Source organism: Trichogramma pretiosum, unplaced genomic scaffold (assembly GCF_000599845.2).
Source record: "Trichogramma pretiosum strain Unisexual culture from Peru unplaced genomic scaffold, Tpre_2.0 scaffold56, whole genome shotgun sequence".
In the NCBI taxonomy this organism is placed as follows: Eukaryota; Metazoa; Arthropoda; class Insecta; order Hymenoptera; family Trichogrammatidae; genus Trichogramma; species Trichogramma pretiosum.
In genome coordinates this window covers 33,525-50,599 of record NW_019641680.1, presented here as the reverse complement: position 1 = coordinate 50,599, position 17,075 = coordinate 33,525, and the positions used below count along the sequence as shown (strand labels likewise).

General features: G+C 37.2%; 2 protein-coding genes across 2 annotated transcripts; both read right to left on the bottom strand.

The window, feature by feature from the left end:
• Nucleotides 1–1,107: 1,107 nt before the first annotated feature.
• On the bottom strand, nt 1,108–6,941 carry LOC111694116 (zinc finger protein 468-like). Its single transcript, XM_023460922.1, has 4 exons — nt 6,916–6,941; nt 6,742–6,841; nt 5,786–6,671; nt 1,108–1,307 (listed from the first exon to the last, which is right to left on the bottom strand). Exons 1-4 carry the CDS (start codon nt 6,939–6,941, stop codon nt 1,108–1,110), a joined length of 1,212 nt encoding a protein of 403 aa, XP_023316690.1.
• Nucleotides 6,942–9,795: 2,854 nt separating this feature from the next.
• Nucleotides 9,796–12,005, bottom strand: LOC106658149 (zinc finger protein draculin-like). Its single transcript, XM_014379978.2, has 3 exons — nt 11,893–12,005; nt 11,706–11,820; nt 9,796–11,626 (listed from the first exon to the last, which is right to left on the bottom strand). The coding sequence occupies exons 1-3, from the start codon at nt 11,925–11,927 to the stop codon at nt 9,965–9,967; spliced, it is 1,812 nt and encodes a 603-aa protein (XP_014235464.1). The 5' UTR covers nt 11,928–12,005; the 3' UTR covers nt 9,796–9,964.
• Between the last annotated feature and the right edge of the window lie 5,070 nt (nt 12,006–17,075).

Below are 17,075 nucleotides of genomic sequence, written 5' to 3'. Positions count from 1 at the left end.
CCAAATGATTTGAAGCAAATTGCACATTGATACTGTCTGATGTGGTTGAGCATCGTATTAATTTGTTTTCCTAAATTTACTTCTTTTTCATAAGTTGGTTGACAATTATAAGATGGTTTGATTTGAGATGATTTTCTTAATATTTTCACATAAATCAATTTTTCAATCTTCAATCGGGAATTCACATAAAAGTAACGATTGTTATCGTAATTAAATTGTTTTTTCACCAAAATTATAGGACTTTTTTCATTTACGTCATGGGTCTGTTTTTCGTTTTCTATTTTCACAATGGGTTCACAACTTTGATGTTCAGATTTGCAGATGATTGTCGACAGAGGTGGCAGTTCAAGTTTGACATTTTTGCACTCAATATCTATGATTATTTTTTCATTTAACTGTTCCTGAGACACCATAACCTCATTCATGTTATTTGCCTGAAATCAAAATTCAGAGCTATAGTTTCTAATAGTCGATCGATACAACATAATTCAAATATTTGAACTTACGTTTGAAGTATCAACGTTTTGGACTTCGCAAAAGTCCACCGAATCGAAATTATAATTGTCGCCGATATCTGGCTTAGTATCGTTTGGCTCCTCCTTCACCCTGAATAATTATCGAATTTAATAAGGAATCGCTCGAAAAAGTATCATGGCAATGCAACACACAAAAGTTTTTACCTAACTACGTCATCGTTGCCTTCCATCGCTCGCTTGATTCTAATGTAATCGCTTTAAATTTTCACGGTTTGCACTGAAAAAATATTCGAGGTTAAACGCCTCGAGTAGCGGACACTGTAACCTCAATTTTGATAATTTTTAAACACTTGTTTACTACTTAGGAATTTAGCTTCTTGCTATCTGAGCGCAGTAGTGAGGAGACCCCGTGTACGTGACTGTGATAGCTTCACAGCGTTACTTCCCCCTCTACACCAAAAAAGCACTTGTGAAGCCTGATGCGCAGCGTCATGCCCCACTATTGTATATTTCCAATGAGCGATTCAAAGAGGGCAGAGTGGGGCAAATGTAGCTTTTCAGACCATCCGCGCGCGTTAAAAGATGCTAGTTATCTCAGAAAGCATATTATTGTAATAAATCGAGCGATCAATTACATGTTTGAATCAAAAAGCAGAAATATAAAATTTTGAACTTTATTGTAATTTCTATATTGCTCTGAAGATAAGCTCTTGATCAAAATCATCGTGTACTCATCAGTCATTGAAGCATCTACTCGTATATCATCATCGTTGTATCTCTGCAACAACGTATAATAAATCAAATCAAAGTGTCTTTTGTCGAATCCAGGCCCTGTAATTGAAGACAATTATTCCTTTACAAAAAGTCAGTGCGAGCAATCGTGGTAGAACACGTAGCACCAGTATCATTTTACGACCGCCACCACCACCACGACCACGTCGGCCGCTGACTATGACGAATCGTATAAAATCGTGTCGTTGCTTTGTTTATAAGACGTTAACTCGGCCCTTTCCTTTCAAATGAATTACCCCCGCGGCTTTACCGCTTCTTCAAAAGGATCGCGTGCTCGCACTACGAGTGTGCGCTCGCCGGTTGTGTATGTGTGCAAGGGTACAAGACGTGTGCTTCATTCGTCAAGCTCGAGCTTTTTCCCCCCCATCCCACGAGAGCTTTCATCGTAGCTGATATTACGCGGTATACGTATGTACGCGATCTGTGTTATTGTCAAGTCACGATCGATCATCCGGCTAATCAAATTTTATCCATTGAAACAAGTGTTGATCGTCGTACTACATTTTTTCTTCAACCAAAATCCAGCCCTTTTTCGTTTAAATGTATGAATAAAAAAAGCTTCGCTAAAAATTTCCAAGCTAATTAATTTATCAATAAGGTCATTAATTTTCTTCGATCGCACCTTAAATCTTCCGTTGTAATTTTCACCGCTACTTCTTGAGCTCGCTACAAGTCGAACAAATACGTCTTTTCGCTTCTTCTCTTGCATTACTTATGCGTCGAAATCCGTCTTACAGCCATATACCGGTACACTAGCGCGTAAATTCTACAACAACTGCGTGAGAGTTAACTGAGAAATTTTCTCGTTATACGCTTTCTACTCTTTAGCAGCTATCCTCCTTCACCGTTTATACGTACGCCTGGTGAGATTAAAACATATACTGCGTTTAGGTTTTTTATGCGCGCCCTCTTCGCATCCGAAGATTAACTTTTGCAATGCGTTGTTGTTGCTGCATACATGTATACACGGCACACGAACTGGAATATTATAATGCAGGATACGCGATACAATATGCACTTTCATAAATTCCTCCTCTCTCTCGCCCTTTTTTTTATCGCGTTTTTTTTTACTACTACTTCGCGCATGAGTGCGAATACTCGTCGAAGTCAATTTTATAATCTCCCGAACTCATCTGCAATTCCCGTTTAATCGCTGAATTGTGCGCAGGGGTGACTGGAATATTGTACGTATATAAAAAAAAGCACGTACACGATTAACGGGGTCATTAATGCATACACGGTGTATAAAGTATGTGCATGTGCAGCGCGCGTATCGATCGATTTTGGGGGAGAGACGGGGAGGAGAAAATATCGTCGTGTTTCCAAACAGATTATTTTATTATACAAAGGAGTATAAAATCCATCGTTTTCGCGCATCTATATATCTGTACATGTATAGCTGGCGCGAATAAACCATTATGTATATATGATAAGAGAGACGGTATGCTGCTGCCGCTACGTTGCGTGCGCCTCCCCAATTAGCGCGCGAGAATGGAAAAATCGAATTGACTGATTTTAATTAATGTTTTGCAATAAATTAGTGACGATCGAGCGCATTCATTAGGATCCGATTTTAACCGGTGCTGCTGCGCGAGGACAAAGCTCGATCGAGCATGAAAACGACGCGTTCGCTTGTTCGCTCTTCAACGACGACGACTAGTCCTATATTCCTATATTATATATATTTTCTATTCTAGGATATATATATGAATATGTACGTACGACAATGACGATGATTTCATCTTTATAAATAATCAAAATTTACGCGCGATCATTAGAAGCGACGATGCAGCAGCGACTGTTCAGCGCGACATAATACAAGCTGACGAGAGTTGAGTGGTGGTGGTGCTGCTAAAATTTTTTTCTTTTTTTTTTATTGAATACCAACACTTACAGCACGAGAGCTCATTAAAAGCCCACAGCGACGAATGTAAATAAAACATTTTACATTTGTAGCGGTTCGAATGTCAAAGCCTTTTCAGAAAGTACGACTTTCGAGATTCGTGTCCCTCTCGTCCCCGAGGGATCGCTTATTTGCGAAGACGATCCGAGGAACCTCAAAAGCTTTTGTACGTCACTTCGATAAAAGACCTAATTTTCGCGCCAGCTACTGGACAAATAATTTATTTTTCCTTTACATAACGGTACAGCCCACAAGAACATCTTTCATTTTTTCAACTCGAGGCAATTCAATTATTGTGCTTCTTACAGTTGAATGTATTCAGCGTAGATTTATTACGTGAGATAAAAGAAAGAATACCCACTAGTTTTTTTTCCGTAAATAATGAACATTACTTTAAAAATTCATGCAAATTACCAATTTGTAAGATAATATCGGTGAAACGTAAAACAAACAATAATTTATCTGTATTATTTTAAATCCAGGTTAGTAGTTGCGAATATTTAAAAAAATAAGTACCCTCCATTTGCATGGGTATGCATGAAATCGGCACTTTTGAAGTATTTTTCTGTTATTAAATGCGCTCGCGTCGCGCGAGCCGAGAAAAAATATGCGCGAGCGTGCAAAAAAAAATTACAATATAACTTTAAACTTTTGATCGGATTTAACGCGGGGAAAAATTTTTGCGCCGCACGCAATGGTTCACAATCGATATATTATGCATTCGAATAATATTACAAAACACGAGTGATGCGAGTTTTTTTTTTTCGAGAAACTCGCATTTTTTAATCGAATTATTTCCGATCGAGGAAGAAAAAGTCCGGGAAACAAACACACACACGCTGTCTGGATAAGGGTAGAAGGTTCTCGATATTAGCCCGAATGAAGACGTGTAGTTTACTGGCACAAATCAAAGCGACCTCGCGTGTGTACTCGCCGTGCATGTGCAAGGGGGGAGAGAGATGCATGCGGCAGTGCAAAATTGCTCTGACCCACCGACACTGCCGCCGCCGCGCACTACTTACCACGGTATATAAGCCACCCGTGCGTTTAATGACCTTTTATTAGTCGATTTCGGAGTTTCATCGCTCCTATCCTCCGGCTGAAAGAACTTGCTAATGAACCGCAAAAGTATATGTTTTGAATTAAAGTTTCGTTAAGAATGTTCGGGATGAGAAAAAACAAACATCGATACTCTTGATTAATTTTTATGTTTATTCAATATTTGAAAATGTACAAAAAATGACGATATTAGAAAAGCTTCGCGTATCTTTTGATTGGAAATTTTATACATATCAAATTTCTATTCTAATTTTAAAAATTATTTTATTTTTTATTCTTTTTCTTGAACATGCATAAATATATAAAATATCTGTTGATATTAAATATTGGAAAAATTCGTGAAATAAAACAATTTCATCAAAATAATTCATGATCTTTCTAGATATACTGGTTTTATTCGTTAATACAGATACATTATGAATTCATATAATGTGAAGAAAACAAATTGTTTTTCTCCATTAAAACCTGTGAGCAACATGTAGGATATCAAATTGTGAATTTTTATGTCTGTTATTTTCTTTGCTGGATTTCACAATACATTAAATGATTTTTTTTAATTCTATTATTATGAGTGCAAGCATATATTGCCAGTGCATGTACAGACGGAATAAGCTGCTCCGGTCGGCGTTCGGAGTTTAGAAATAATTCTCTCTTCTAGGGAAGGATTTTTTACTAGTACACCAGTACTTGAACAAACGTGTTTATATTGTAAATAATGAATAAAAGTGAATGTAAAATTCTTCACAGTCGCGGAAAAGTTAATAATATTTTAAAATTTTTTATTCTTTACAAAATTAAAGAGAAATAGGACCCAACTGAAAAATCAAAATTTCAATCCAGTTTTCTGACACTTTTACTCAATACTTATCCTTCATTTTCATGTTTTTAAGGTCGCTATAGAGCCTTTTGGAGAAATATTCAGTAAAAGTTTCAAAAAACTGGATTGAAATTTTGATGTTATGGCTGGTCTAAATATGAAAGAAAGATCTTCTATAATTTGCTAGCAAAGTCGAATTTATGATTGAAGAGATCTTCACTGCATCCAAACGTCTGATAATAAATCTCATGCTCTAGGATTTGCTTCGATTATGTACTGTAATCACGTGTCTATTGAGACTACTCTTTAGTCCAAATGATTTGCGCCAAATTTCTCATTCAAAAGATTTGCTACGATCGTGTACTACATTTACATGTTTATTGAGGTGTGGTTTTTGTCCAAATGATTTGTGACAAATTTCACATTCGAAGGGTTTGCTCCGATTATGTACTACATTTATATGAGTTTTGAGGTGTGATTTTTGTCCAAATGATTTGTGACAAATATCACATTCAAAGGGTTTAATACGATCATGTACTGCATTCATATGCTTTTTTAGTACATCTTTGCGAGAATACGACTTGTGACAAATGTCACATTCGAAGGGTTTGCTCCGATTATGTACTACATTTATATGAGTTTTGAGGTATTGTTTTCGTCCAAATGATTTGTGACAAATATCACACTCAAAGGGTTTGCTACCATTATGCACTGAATTTATGTGATTTTTCACTTTACTTTTTTCTCCAAAAGATTTGTGACAAATACCACATTCAAAGGGTTTAATACGATCGTGTACTGCATTAATGTGCCTTTTGAGATTATCCTTTTCTCTGAATGATTTGTGACAAATGTCACACTCGAACGGCGTGATAAGAACATGTATTTTCATTATGTGCCTTTTGAGATTATCCTTTTCTCTAAATGATTTGTGACAAATGTAACACTCGAACGGCATGATACGAACATGTATTTTCATTATGTGCCTTTTGAGATTATCCTTTTCACTGAATGATTTGTGACAAATGTAACACTCGAACGGCATGATATGATCATGTATTTTCATTATGTGTCTTTTCAGTAGATTTTGATATCCAAATGATTTGGGACAAATCTCACATTCAAAGGGTTTGCTACGATAGTGTACTGCATTCACGTGACATTTGAGGTTTTGTTTTTGTCCAAATGATCTGTGACAAATATCACACTCAAAGGGTCTAATATTTTTAGGTATTGTACTTTTGTGATTTTTCAAACCTGTTTTAGTTGTGTGAGTTTCTCGACGCATTGTGGATTTGTTCAATGATTCTTTCTTAACAGTTTTTTCTAAACTTTTTAGATTTTCATAATTGACAAGTTTTAAACACGAGTTCTCATTTAATTGACAATAATTATCATAAATAAATCCCTTTTTTATCAAAACTATCAGCCTTTTTTCATTTGAGTAATAAGTCTGATTTTCATTTTCTTTTTTCACAATAGATTGATGACTTTGATACTCGTTTTTGCAAATAGTAGTCGATGAAGACGACTGTTCAGGTTTGACATTTTTGCACTCAAAATCTATGATTATTTTTTCATCTAACCTCTCTTTTAACAGGACAGTCTTATTCGAGCCTTTTGCCTAAAATTATAATTATGTAATAGTTTTTTGTTGTGGACAGTTAGAAGATGATTAAAATCATTAAACTCACCGATAATTCATGAAATTCCAACGTTTCGGCTTTGCAATAGCTCATCGAATCGAAAACATTATCATCAGTTGCGTCCGTCCAAGTTGGTTCTTCTTTTACCCTGAATAATAATCGACTTTAATAAAGAATCGCTCAAAAAATTATCACGTTAGAACAACGCATAAAAATATTTACCTAACTACGTCCCCGTTGCTTTCCATCGCTCATTTATATTTATTCACTTCGAATTTTCACGATGTACTCTTAGAAAATATTTGAGGCTATGTGTCTCTTAGTCAACGCAGTACCTCGATTTTAGATAGAAAAACTATACTTCCTTACAGATATTATTTGTAAACACTTGCTCACTGCTGGAATTTAGCTATTTGCCAGTAACTGAACGCACTACTCATCTACATCAGCGAGGTGACTCCGTGTGATAGCTCCTTGGCGGAACCTTCCCCCTCTACCGTCGACCGACTGTACGCAGTTATGCGATGCAATGCATAGAGGGCAGCATCGCGTGTCATCATAGAGCTACACCAAAGTGGCCGCGGTGGCTGTGGGGCTTGAGCTCTTGCTTCTCAACCGAAAAGTCAGGGGTTCAAATCCCGGCGGTGGGCTGGTTTTTTCCTGAGGATTTTTTCTGCGGGGTTTGCACCGTTGGGTGTAATCCGTGGAAATTTTCCTTGGAAAAAGGCCGGTGCACTTCAACTGCGGTCTCTGGTGTTGGGGGTCACACCATTATCAAAGCGTAACCTCAGTGGTATGGGAGGCGCAACCATATCGACTATAGGTACACGCTAATACACTAACACACACACTTACATATACACGCAAGACCCACCGTTAGGTAGNATAAAAAAAAAAAAAAAAAAAAAAAAGCTACACCAAAATTGTAATGAAAACGTCATTCATTCAGGTGCACAATTTGCCATGTTCGCACAAACATGCCATGTTCGCACAAAAGAGAAATATATCTTTGAACCCACGCCGATGCAGTACGTAATGATATTGCACACACGATATTAAGAGTAAAATCCAATTAGTATATTTGCAGCTGCAAGTGCTTGTAATGAACTACGGTATTGGCGTCGATAATTAAACAAAATACCTAAGATTTGAATTTACTGCATAAGTTATTGTTTCTGAAAAATATAGATGCTAATAGTTAACTTTTTAAGAGAGCTCCGTGAATTTTTCGTCGATGAAAAGTCTGTTACCGATGACAATAACTGAGAGTCGATGGTTCATTTTTGTTCCATTCTCTTTCTCTAAAAACTAGCTCGTTATTATTGATCATTTAGCGATTATATGGAAATGAGTGAAAATTGGAACAGTCCGGTTATATTGACGTTCGAAACTTGAAAATATTTTCAGAATAATGAATAAATTTTTTAAACATACTTTTTGCTTTGATTAAAACCCTATCGATATTTTTTTCACGAACTTGACCCTCTTCGAGTTGAATCTTGCGTTATAATACCATACCCTCTGTAAAATTCAGCCTCGTAATCCGGGTATACTCATTTCCAAGTTGAATTGCCAGTACCAACCAACCAGCACCAGCAGCGCGAAGTTTCGGGGCCGCGGGACGCATGTGTGTCGTTTTGCTTTGGCGCTTCTTCCTCGGCCATTAACGACGCCAAATCCTCGCACGCAGTGCAGGAAATGCTCGGGACGCGATAACTAATTCATCTCTGCTGCCTAGTATAGGACATATAGGTACGTGGATGCGGCGGCGGCGGCCACACGTGCGCGTCTGCACACACACACACACACACACACACACAGTCTAACTTTTTACTGCCTTAGATATATATTACACGGAGTACGCTGTGGCGCGAGAAGCGAGAGCTTGAAAAATTCATCTCGTGCTCATTGGCGATGCGCGCGGGCGAAAACGTGACTCTGTAATAGTCTGCAAGCTCGTCGACACCGCTGCTGCCGCCAAATAATGAATAAAATCATTTGCAGTTATAAAAAGTTGCCTGCACCACCGCCGAGGCTCCTCTCTGCGTATAGGCACGCGCGCGAGCGAGCCGCGCAAGAACTATTACTTATTTTCATTAAACATATATGCGCGGCGTTTCTCAGCAGCAGCAGCAGCAGCAGTAGTATAAGTTGTACGAGTGCGCCAGACCGCACGATAATTATGACGTGCAAACGCGCGCGCGCTCGCGCTCGCGAGCTCGTTCGCACCGACGCTACTACACCACTACTAATGATACTCTTTGACGTCGCAATCGGAATTCTAAGCGTAAATGCGCTCGCACAGCCCTTTGACAATTTTGCAAATTACCCCGACGCGCGCTGCACTGCGCGTATATGCGCTGTGCCGCCGGTACGGACGAGCAATGCAGTATACGTTTAGATATTTAGGCCCCCCCCCCCCCCCCCCCCCCCCCCCNTTTGGGCCCCCCCCCCCCCCCGACCCGTGGGGGCTGTAACGCGCGCGCGGGTTGTTCTTTATTATACGCATATATGCAACTCTATCCGACTCTGCTTCTCGTAATACGAGGTTCGCGTTGCTTCGACTCTCGATAATCCGGAAAATTCAACGATCGCGCGGGGAGAGATGGAAACGCTCATTTTTTTTCTTTTTTTTTTTTATTACCTAATTGCTTTTTTTTCTCTCAATAGCAGCTGAGGGAACATTTTTTTTTCGTTAGCATTTTTGCAGGATAAAACGAATTTCTAAATAAGTGTGTGAGTATACAAGACAACCTCGTGAATATTCAGTGGCTATTCGTTGGGGCAGCGATCTAGTTACGTGTAACAAAATTGGCGTTAATTGATGGATCCATACAAGCGTTATATGAATTTAAAAAATATATTGATATCGTTCACTAGACGAGTTAGAGGTAGGAGAGGATTTGTAGATTTTGGTGAGGCAATCAGTATTAATCAACGGTGAATTTATTATCATCACCTATTGTGGGCTTGACTCAATTTTATTATTCAAATCGTGAAATTAATTAAAATTTTGAAATTAATTATTACATAATATAATCAATGTTAATAACCTTATGAACGATAAACATTTCAGAATTCTTCTGGAAATTGAACCTCTTTAAATTTTCCATATCATTATGATTTAGTTTTATTGTTTTAGTATTCATTAATAATTTATTTAAATAAACAGTTTTTTTATTTCAAAAATCTCTAGTACAGTTCGCATTCATTTTTGAGCTGTATTTTTTACATGAAGTATGTTTTCTTGCAATTATCACATGATGTTAATTTATTTGTGAGTTGAATCGATGTGTTTTTTTAAATGTATTTTTCTTGAAAATGATTTTCCGCAAATGTCACACGGGTAGGAAATATGATTATGTATCCAATCAATATGAGTTTTCAGAGCACCCTTGTATAAAAATGACATTCCGCATAATTCACAGTGATATTTTCGCTCATTATGCAATGAATCAACGTGCGACTTGAGATAACGTTTTTTTTTAAATATTTTTTCGCAAATTTTACACGAATAAGAAATCGGATTGTGCACTGTATCAATGTGTGATTTTAAAGCCCTCTTATATGCAATTAACTTTCCGCATATATCACATTGATATTTTCGCCCATTATGCACCGAATCGATATGTGACTTGATAGAACTCTTGCTTGAAAATGTCTTTTCACAAATGTTACACGGGTAAGTGATATTTTTATGCACCACATCGATGTGAGCTTTCAGAGCACCCTTTTGTAAAAATGATTTCCCGCATAAATCGTAGTTGTGAGATTTTCGACCATTATGCACTGCATCAATATGAAATTTGAGACTACCCTTATAGGAAAATGTCTTTTCACAAATGTCACACGAGTAAGAGATACGTTTATGTACCGAATTAATATGTGTTTTCAGATTACTCTTTAGTGTAAATGACTTCCCGCAAATGTCACACGGGTAAGCAATACAATTATGCACCACATCAATGTGATTTTTCAGATTACTTTTTTGTGCAAATGACTTTCCGCATACATCGCAGCTGTGAGGTTTTCGATTATCATGCACTGAATCCGTATGCACTTTGAGATTACCTTTATTTACAAATGTTTTTCCACAAATGCCACATGGGTAATTGATACGATTATGCTTAGAATCAATGTGTAATTTAAAAGCACTTTTTTGTGCAAATGACTTTCCGCATGTATCGCAGCTGTGAGATTTTCGACCATTATGCACTGAATCAATATGTGACTTCAGATAATTTTTGATTTTAAATGTTTTTTCACAAATGCCACACGGGTAAGTGATACGTTTATGCACCATATCAATGTGGGCTTTCAAATTACTCTTTTGTACAAATGACTTTTCGCATACATCGCAGCTGTAAGATTTTCGACCTTTATGCACTAAATCAATATGCAACTTGATATAGAGTTGACTTTTAAATGTCTTTTCACAAATGTCACACGGATAAGTGATACGTTTATGCACCATATCAATGTGGGTTTTCAAACTGTTTTTTGCAGAAAAATTTTTTAAACATTTCTCACATTGATTAGATTTTTGGGGTTTCTCTATTTGAGGACTAATTTTGGTATCCTTTCCATGGAGTTCGCTTCCAGTATTGAAATCTATACTTTTTATAATATCGCTGAGAAACTCTTTCTTGACTGTGCCTTCAGTTTCTATTTTAATTGAGGAATGAGTAGCAAAATCGTTCGACCAATCGTTCACTTTATTGGGTACTAATAAATTCACAGCTGGTTTCACATCTTTGCACTCAAACTCTATTTTAATTTCTTGGTTAGGTTGAAATTCATGAATTCCTTCGCTCGCTTCAGCGGATACTAATAAATTTACATCGGATTTTTCATCTTTGCACTCAAACTCTATTTTAGTTTCTTGGTTAGATTGAAAATCATTCATTTCTCTGCGTTCTTCGAGCGTATGAATCTGTTATAAAATGAAAGTCTTATAAAAATTTTGTTTAAAACATAATAATTCAATGAATTACAGTTATCAATTAACTTACGATATTCTCTTGCAGACATCTGTGATATTGCATATTTGAAGAATCAGATTCTTGGTTTATTGTTTGCTCCTTATCATTTGTGACATAACCCATATCATTAGGTTCTTCTTTTATTCTGAAAATATCGATAAAATTAAAATTTAAAATACACTTATCTTGCTAATTTAATTGACACAATGTCAATTACTTGTCGGAATAGTTGACTGGACCACTAGACTCCATTTTATTAAAATTACTTCAACAGTATCAACAAATTATGAAATACAAATGATGACGAGTTAACGTAAGATAAAGATACGATCAATCTCGAGTGCTTGAGGAGTTTACAAAAATTGAACTAATACCAGCAGATAAAGTCAAGGTGGTAGAAATTGTATCAGCAGACGCGATAGACATGGCACGTGAGCATAATATTCAAGTTTTACTCGATATTTTTAAATCTCATAATTGAGTAGAAATTTAAACTATTATGAGTAGGCGTTGTAAACACAATCATAATATTATTACACTAACGTGCAAAAAATGTTATCGAATAATAACAATTATCTTGAAGTAATACGAGTTCAAACCAAGCCCAATTTAAAGCAATAACGTAAAAAAGCAATAGTGATATAAGTTTTACTGTTAACGAAACTATTTGTGCTCATCAATTAAAATTTACATTTTTTACTTTCTTACTTTTTCATGTTCTTTGTATTATTAAATTAAAACTTTTTTTTCTATCGCGTAATTTAATGCGTTTGAAAAACTTCTTTTAAAATAAAAGGTCTTTTGTAATAATTATTTTTGCTACTGACGTAATCGTCACGCTTTGTAATTTAATTACAAGTTCAAATTAATACGACGGTCTCCGCAATTTAACTATTATACGCCCTGTAAATTTATTCATATGAGCAGGATTCACATACGAATAATATGCCAAAGAATAATATATTACAAAGCTATGCGCGATGATAGATATTTTAAATAAATTACATCTTTTTTGTACGTAAGAGTATGAAATTAAAACATTTATTGTACATTGTAGGTGTACAGGAGTAAAAAATGTATTAAATGTCGTTTTTATCTAAAAGATGTAGTTAAACTAAGGTCATTTTGGTTACAGCGTAGGAACTTTTCTTCTAGTAATTAAAAAAAAAAGAGTAAAATTTCAGCTCGAGTGACTTGGATTATCCGTTGATTAAATCGTAGTTTTAGAGCTTTTCGTCGCCTTTACATGGTTTCGACTACAAAAATTACGTAGTCATTCAACGTCATAATGATTTTTCCTATTAGCGAGCTCGACGGCTATTAGCTTTAGAAACGAGAAAACGTTGCTGAAAACTCACGAAATAATATAATACGCGTATATATATACACATTTTATATACATATAATACGTTATATATTGCATAACTTTTGCAACTAGTGCTTTTGACGGCTTCCATTGTAGGATAAAAATTAAATTTTTCAGGGTTATTCAAACGAAACGATGTTTTATTAGTCTCTTGATGGAGATTTCAATTTTAATAGTACCTAGAGAATATGTAAAAAAAGATTTAATGTCGCGCCAATGCATTTATTTGAGATCAAAGAATGTTGTATGCATAGCGAAGGTATTTTATTTACCAGCTGTAATAATGAAGCTCGGCTTACAAAAAGCCAACGCTTTACAAATAACGCCGGGCTAAAACAACTTACAGAATCACCGTCGGGGAATTGCAATTTTCGCAAACGAAACGGATTTTTGTTTTTTTTTTTTTTTTGCTTTTTTGAAAGCTTGAAACGGATCGACCTTACCTATACGAGACTCAGATGAATACGAAAAAAAAGGAAGAATTCGTCGTGGAAACGTGGTATTTGTCGAGTTGATTTTTTTTCAATGTCTCTTTAAAAAAAAAAAAGCCCTCGAAACTCTTTCTCTAGAAAACGAGAGATGCGCGTGTCGAGTCGAAGCGACACTCTTTCATGCGATACATATAATACTTGTGTTTTTCCTGCTGCGACGCCGCTTTGATCGCTTCACGCGACATTGCCTTTTTTTTTCCTCGCGCAGCTGTCTTTGATAATGTGTATCGCGTATACGTACACAGGGGTATTATATCACCCAAGATGCTCGTACGTACGCTCGAATTCGTTTGTTAGTTTCCTTTTTTTTTGCGATGACTCCACGAATCGGAGAAATGACTAATTTACAGCCCGCCACGAAGCACACCAAACTTTTCTGAGGCTATGCGTATGTGCACGTAAATGGACTAACTTATATGATATACCGCGTGGACCGGTTAAAATAATAATGACAAGAGCACACGCGCGGCGCAGTCAAACTTTTCAACTCCCCGCGAAATAGTTCACTCGCGTACATACACACGCAGATCCTAGGGATGTATAAATATAGACTCGGCTCGCTTCATTAGTAGACTCGATTTTAAGTTGTATAACACATATTTGTGTATAATTTGCGGTCGCTATTGCCGCTGTACCGAATTTTCATTAAAATCTTCCAACGGCAAAAGTAATATTTCGCGTATTATACAAACGATTCGAGCTTAATAATTTCCGGGTTTAAACGCTTGCCTATAGGGTAGACATATACATATATACCGCAGAGCCGCGCCGACGAAGTGTTTCGTGTGGCCATGACTCGACTATGATTAAGCTGGCAGCGGCGCGAGTGAACTTTGCGGCTAAGACCCATCTATGTCTTGTGCACACAAGACCTCCTCGTGCTGCATACACACACACACCTTCTAAGACGGATCAACTTTAAGGGTCAAAGTTTCGAGTAATAGAAAATTACGTTCCACTAAGACCCCAGCGCGTAAAGCAGCAGCAGCAGTCGAGCTACGTGAGACGAAGTATGCATAATGAGCTACAAACACCGAGTGTATAGTACGCGGGGGTATATTATAGTGCGCGTGACAATGGGATTACAAACGTTTCTCTCGCTCGTTGGGGGGAAAAGTCGACGACAATTTCCAGGAGTCATTACAAAACTAGCGCGGTAGGATCGCGTCAAATTTTGACGTTTATATTACTCGCTAAAATGAAAATCCGTGTTCTCGCGTCGTTTATAAACGATTCTTCAACGATCAAACACGACTTAACGGCAAATATATAATAATAGTAAAGATAAACACAAAGAAATATAAACGTGAAAAATAGAAATAAAGAGAGATGTGATAAGTAAAACTAATAACCATTTCAGATTAATTCGGAAGTGTATTCAAATGCGGTTGGCTCTGAACATTATGACAGGTGAAAAGCGCGAAACGTCAGAAAACGTAAAGCTCATAAAAGTAGCTGCATTTCAGGGAAAAATCAGAATTTTGTAATTTAAAAAAGCGCGATGGATAGGTCAAGACACATTGCATTCAAAAATTGAATACAATTTTTTTCTATATTCTCCCTTCAAAGCCTTAAGTACTTTACATTCACTTATAATTCGAATACACCGTGTTCATAAAGATACAATTCGCAGTCGACATTAAGCGCTAAAACTCAAGCCAATGGCCCCATTGTTGCTGCTGCTATTGCTCCAAAGCACAAGACTTAATTCAATCAGTATACTTCAAATTTATATATTCCGAATTCATGTATTACAATCGCTCGGAAAATTGGCCATCGCGCGCTTTACTTTTCGAAACGAATTTAATAGCTCGCTACTATACATAAACTTCAATCGAATTATCCCAAGTTTCGACTTTCGTGCGCGCTTCTTTGCTGCTCGCGCGCGTATATATCGCGCTATAGAAATTCAATCTTGGACGCCTTTCATACGAATTTTACAACGTCGGCGCTAAAGCGCGATGATCGAACAGAGTTTCTCGCAGTTATTTTATTGGATAATTATTCAAGAGCAATTTTTACTTTGCACGTCATATCTTTTTTTTCTTACTTTTTTACTGCCAACTACGAGCAACGTCGATCGAAACTAATACGGATTTAAGACGAGAATGTTATCGATCGGCATTGCTCTACATTACGTGCGCGGGTCGTGAAAATTTTCCTCTCAAATTTTGGTGCGAATAAATGCCCGAAAATGTCGCGCAGTTTCGAGTGGGTTACACACACACACACACATATATATAGGGTTTTCTGCCAAGTCAGGCGAATTTAAAGGTCACAAAAGGTAAAAGAATAATAGAGAGACAGCGAGAGAGAAAAAGCTGCAGCCGAGTATATGGGGTGTTGGATATTTTATACGAAAGAGTCTCTTAGCCATTGGAGGGTCCTCGGAGCAGTTTTATATACCCCTAGCTATATATACAGAGGCTCTTGAAAGCTCCCTTTCGGCGCGCGAGAGATGGGAAAAAATCTCGCGTGGCGGCGGCGGCGGCGGTGCTGGTGGTAGTCGTGTGACGCGACGATAAATGGGGAAATTTGGAATGAAAATGGACTTATGGTATACGGAGCAAATAACGGGCGAGTGAGATCGTGTATCGGAATGAATTATTTACCTTATATAAAAAAACCCTGATGGACGATATGCTCGCCTGAAAATATGTATACGACGATTTTTTTTGCCTTCAATAGGAGGCATTATAATAAAGCAAAGCTCAGCTACGCGCAATGTAACGCAGAGAGTAAAGGAGCACACAGAGGAGGCGATTTTACTTTTAGCACGTAAAAAAAGTAGTCTTTTAACCTACTTTTCACCGAAGGGTAAGAGAGAGAGCATTTGCATAGTTACAGGATTTTTAATGCGAAATCAAAGTATCCCCGGCGCGAAATGCGCGCCTTTTTTTATTGAAAGTATATAAGTTTTAGCTGTGTCGCGAGAGCTCTCGCCTCTTATTATTTTTTTCTCGCGACGGCCTTTTCGCGCAGATTCGACGTCGAGAATTACAAGGCAAGATCTTATTGAATATTGAGATCAAAGTTATGGGCTTTCTCTTTTATTATTTCCACTGGATGAGGTGCTCTTAGCGAGCGTAAAAAATTCATGGATAAATTTCGAAGAAATAAAGAAGTTGACGGAATGAATTAAGCTGATTTTAAGAGAGGAAAATAAAAATTATCTCTCGCAATTAAAAATGTTTACATCTACCGCGGTCGACTGGAAAAGCTCGGCGCGACAACGAGCAATTTTACGCGCATCAAAACGTACACACACCATCCGCCAGAAGTGACCAATTGCCCATAAAAGAGAGTGTCGCGTTGATTTATAAAGTCGCTCGGTATGAAATATTACGCTCTCCCGACGTCGCGACCAACAAAAAAAAAAAAAAAAAAAAAAAANCAGTAAAAAAAAAAAAAAAAAAAGAAACGAGAAAAACATCGAAAAATGCGATCGCACACGCGGATCCGAGGCTGCAGCAGCTACAGCAGCGGCGGTGGGCTAAATAATAAACGGCGCTGACTCGCGGAAGCTTATTGTAGCGGCGCGCG

Bases quoted from the DNA above. Each gene is read 5' to 3' on its own strand.
- LOC106658149 (XM_014379978.2), bottom strand. From the start codon at position 11,927: ATGGAGTCTAGTGGTCCAGTCAACTATTCCGACAA. The intron at 11,821-11,892 runs GTAATTGACATT...CGATATTTTCAG, and splicing joins CCAGTCAACTATTCCGACAA to AATAAAAGAAGAACCTAATG. The intron at 11,627-11,705 runs GTAAGTTAATTG...ATTTTATAACAG, and splicing joins GATGTCTGCAAGAGAATATC to ATTCATACGCTCGAAGAACG.
- LOC111694116 (XM_023460922.1), bottom strand. From the start codon at position 6,941: ATGGAAAGCAACGGGGACGTAGTTAG. The intron at 6,842-6,915 runs GTAAATATTTTT...ATTATTATTCAG, and splicing joins AGCAACGGGGACGTAGTTAG to GGTAAAAGAAGAACCAACTT. The intron at 6,672-6,741 runs GTGAGTTTAATG...TTATAATTTTAG, and splicing joins TGGAATTTCATGAATTATCG to GCAAAAGGCTCGAATAAGAC.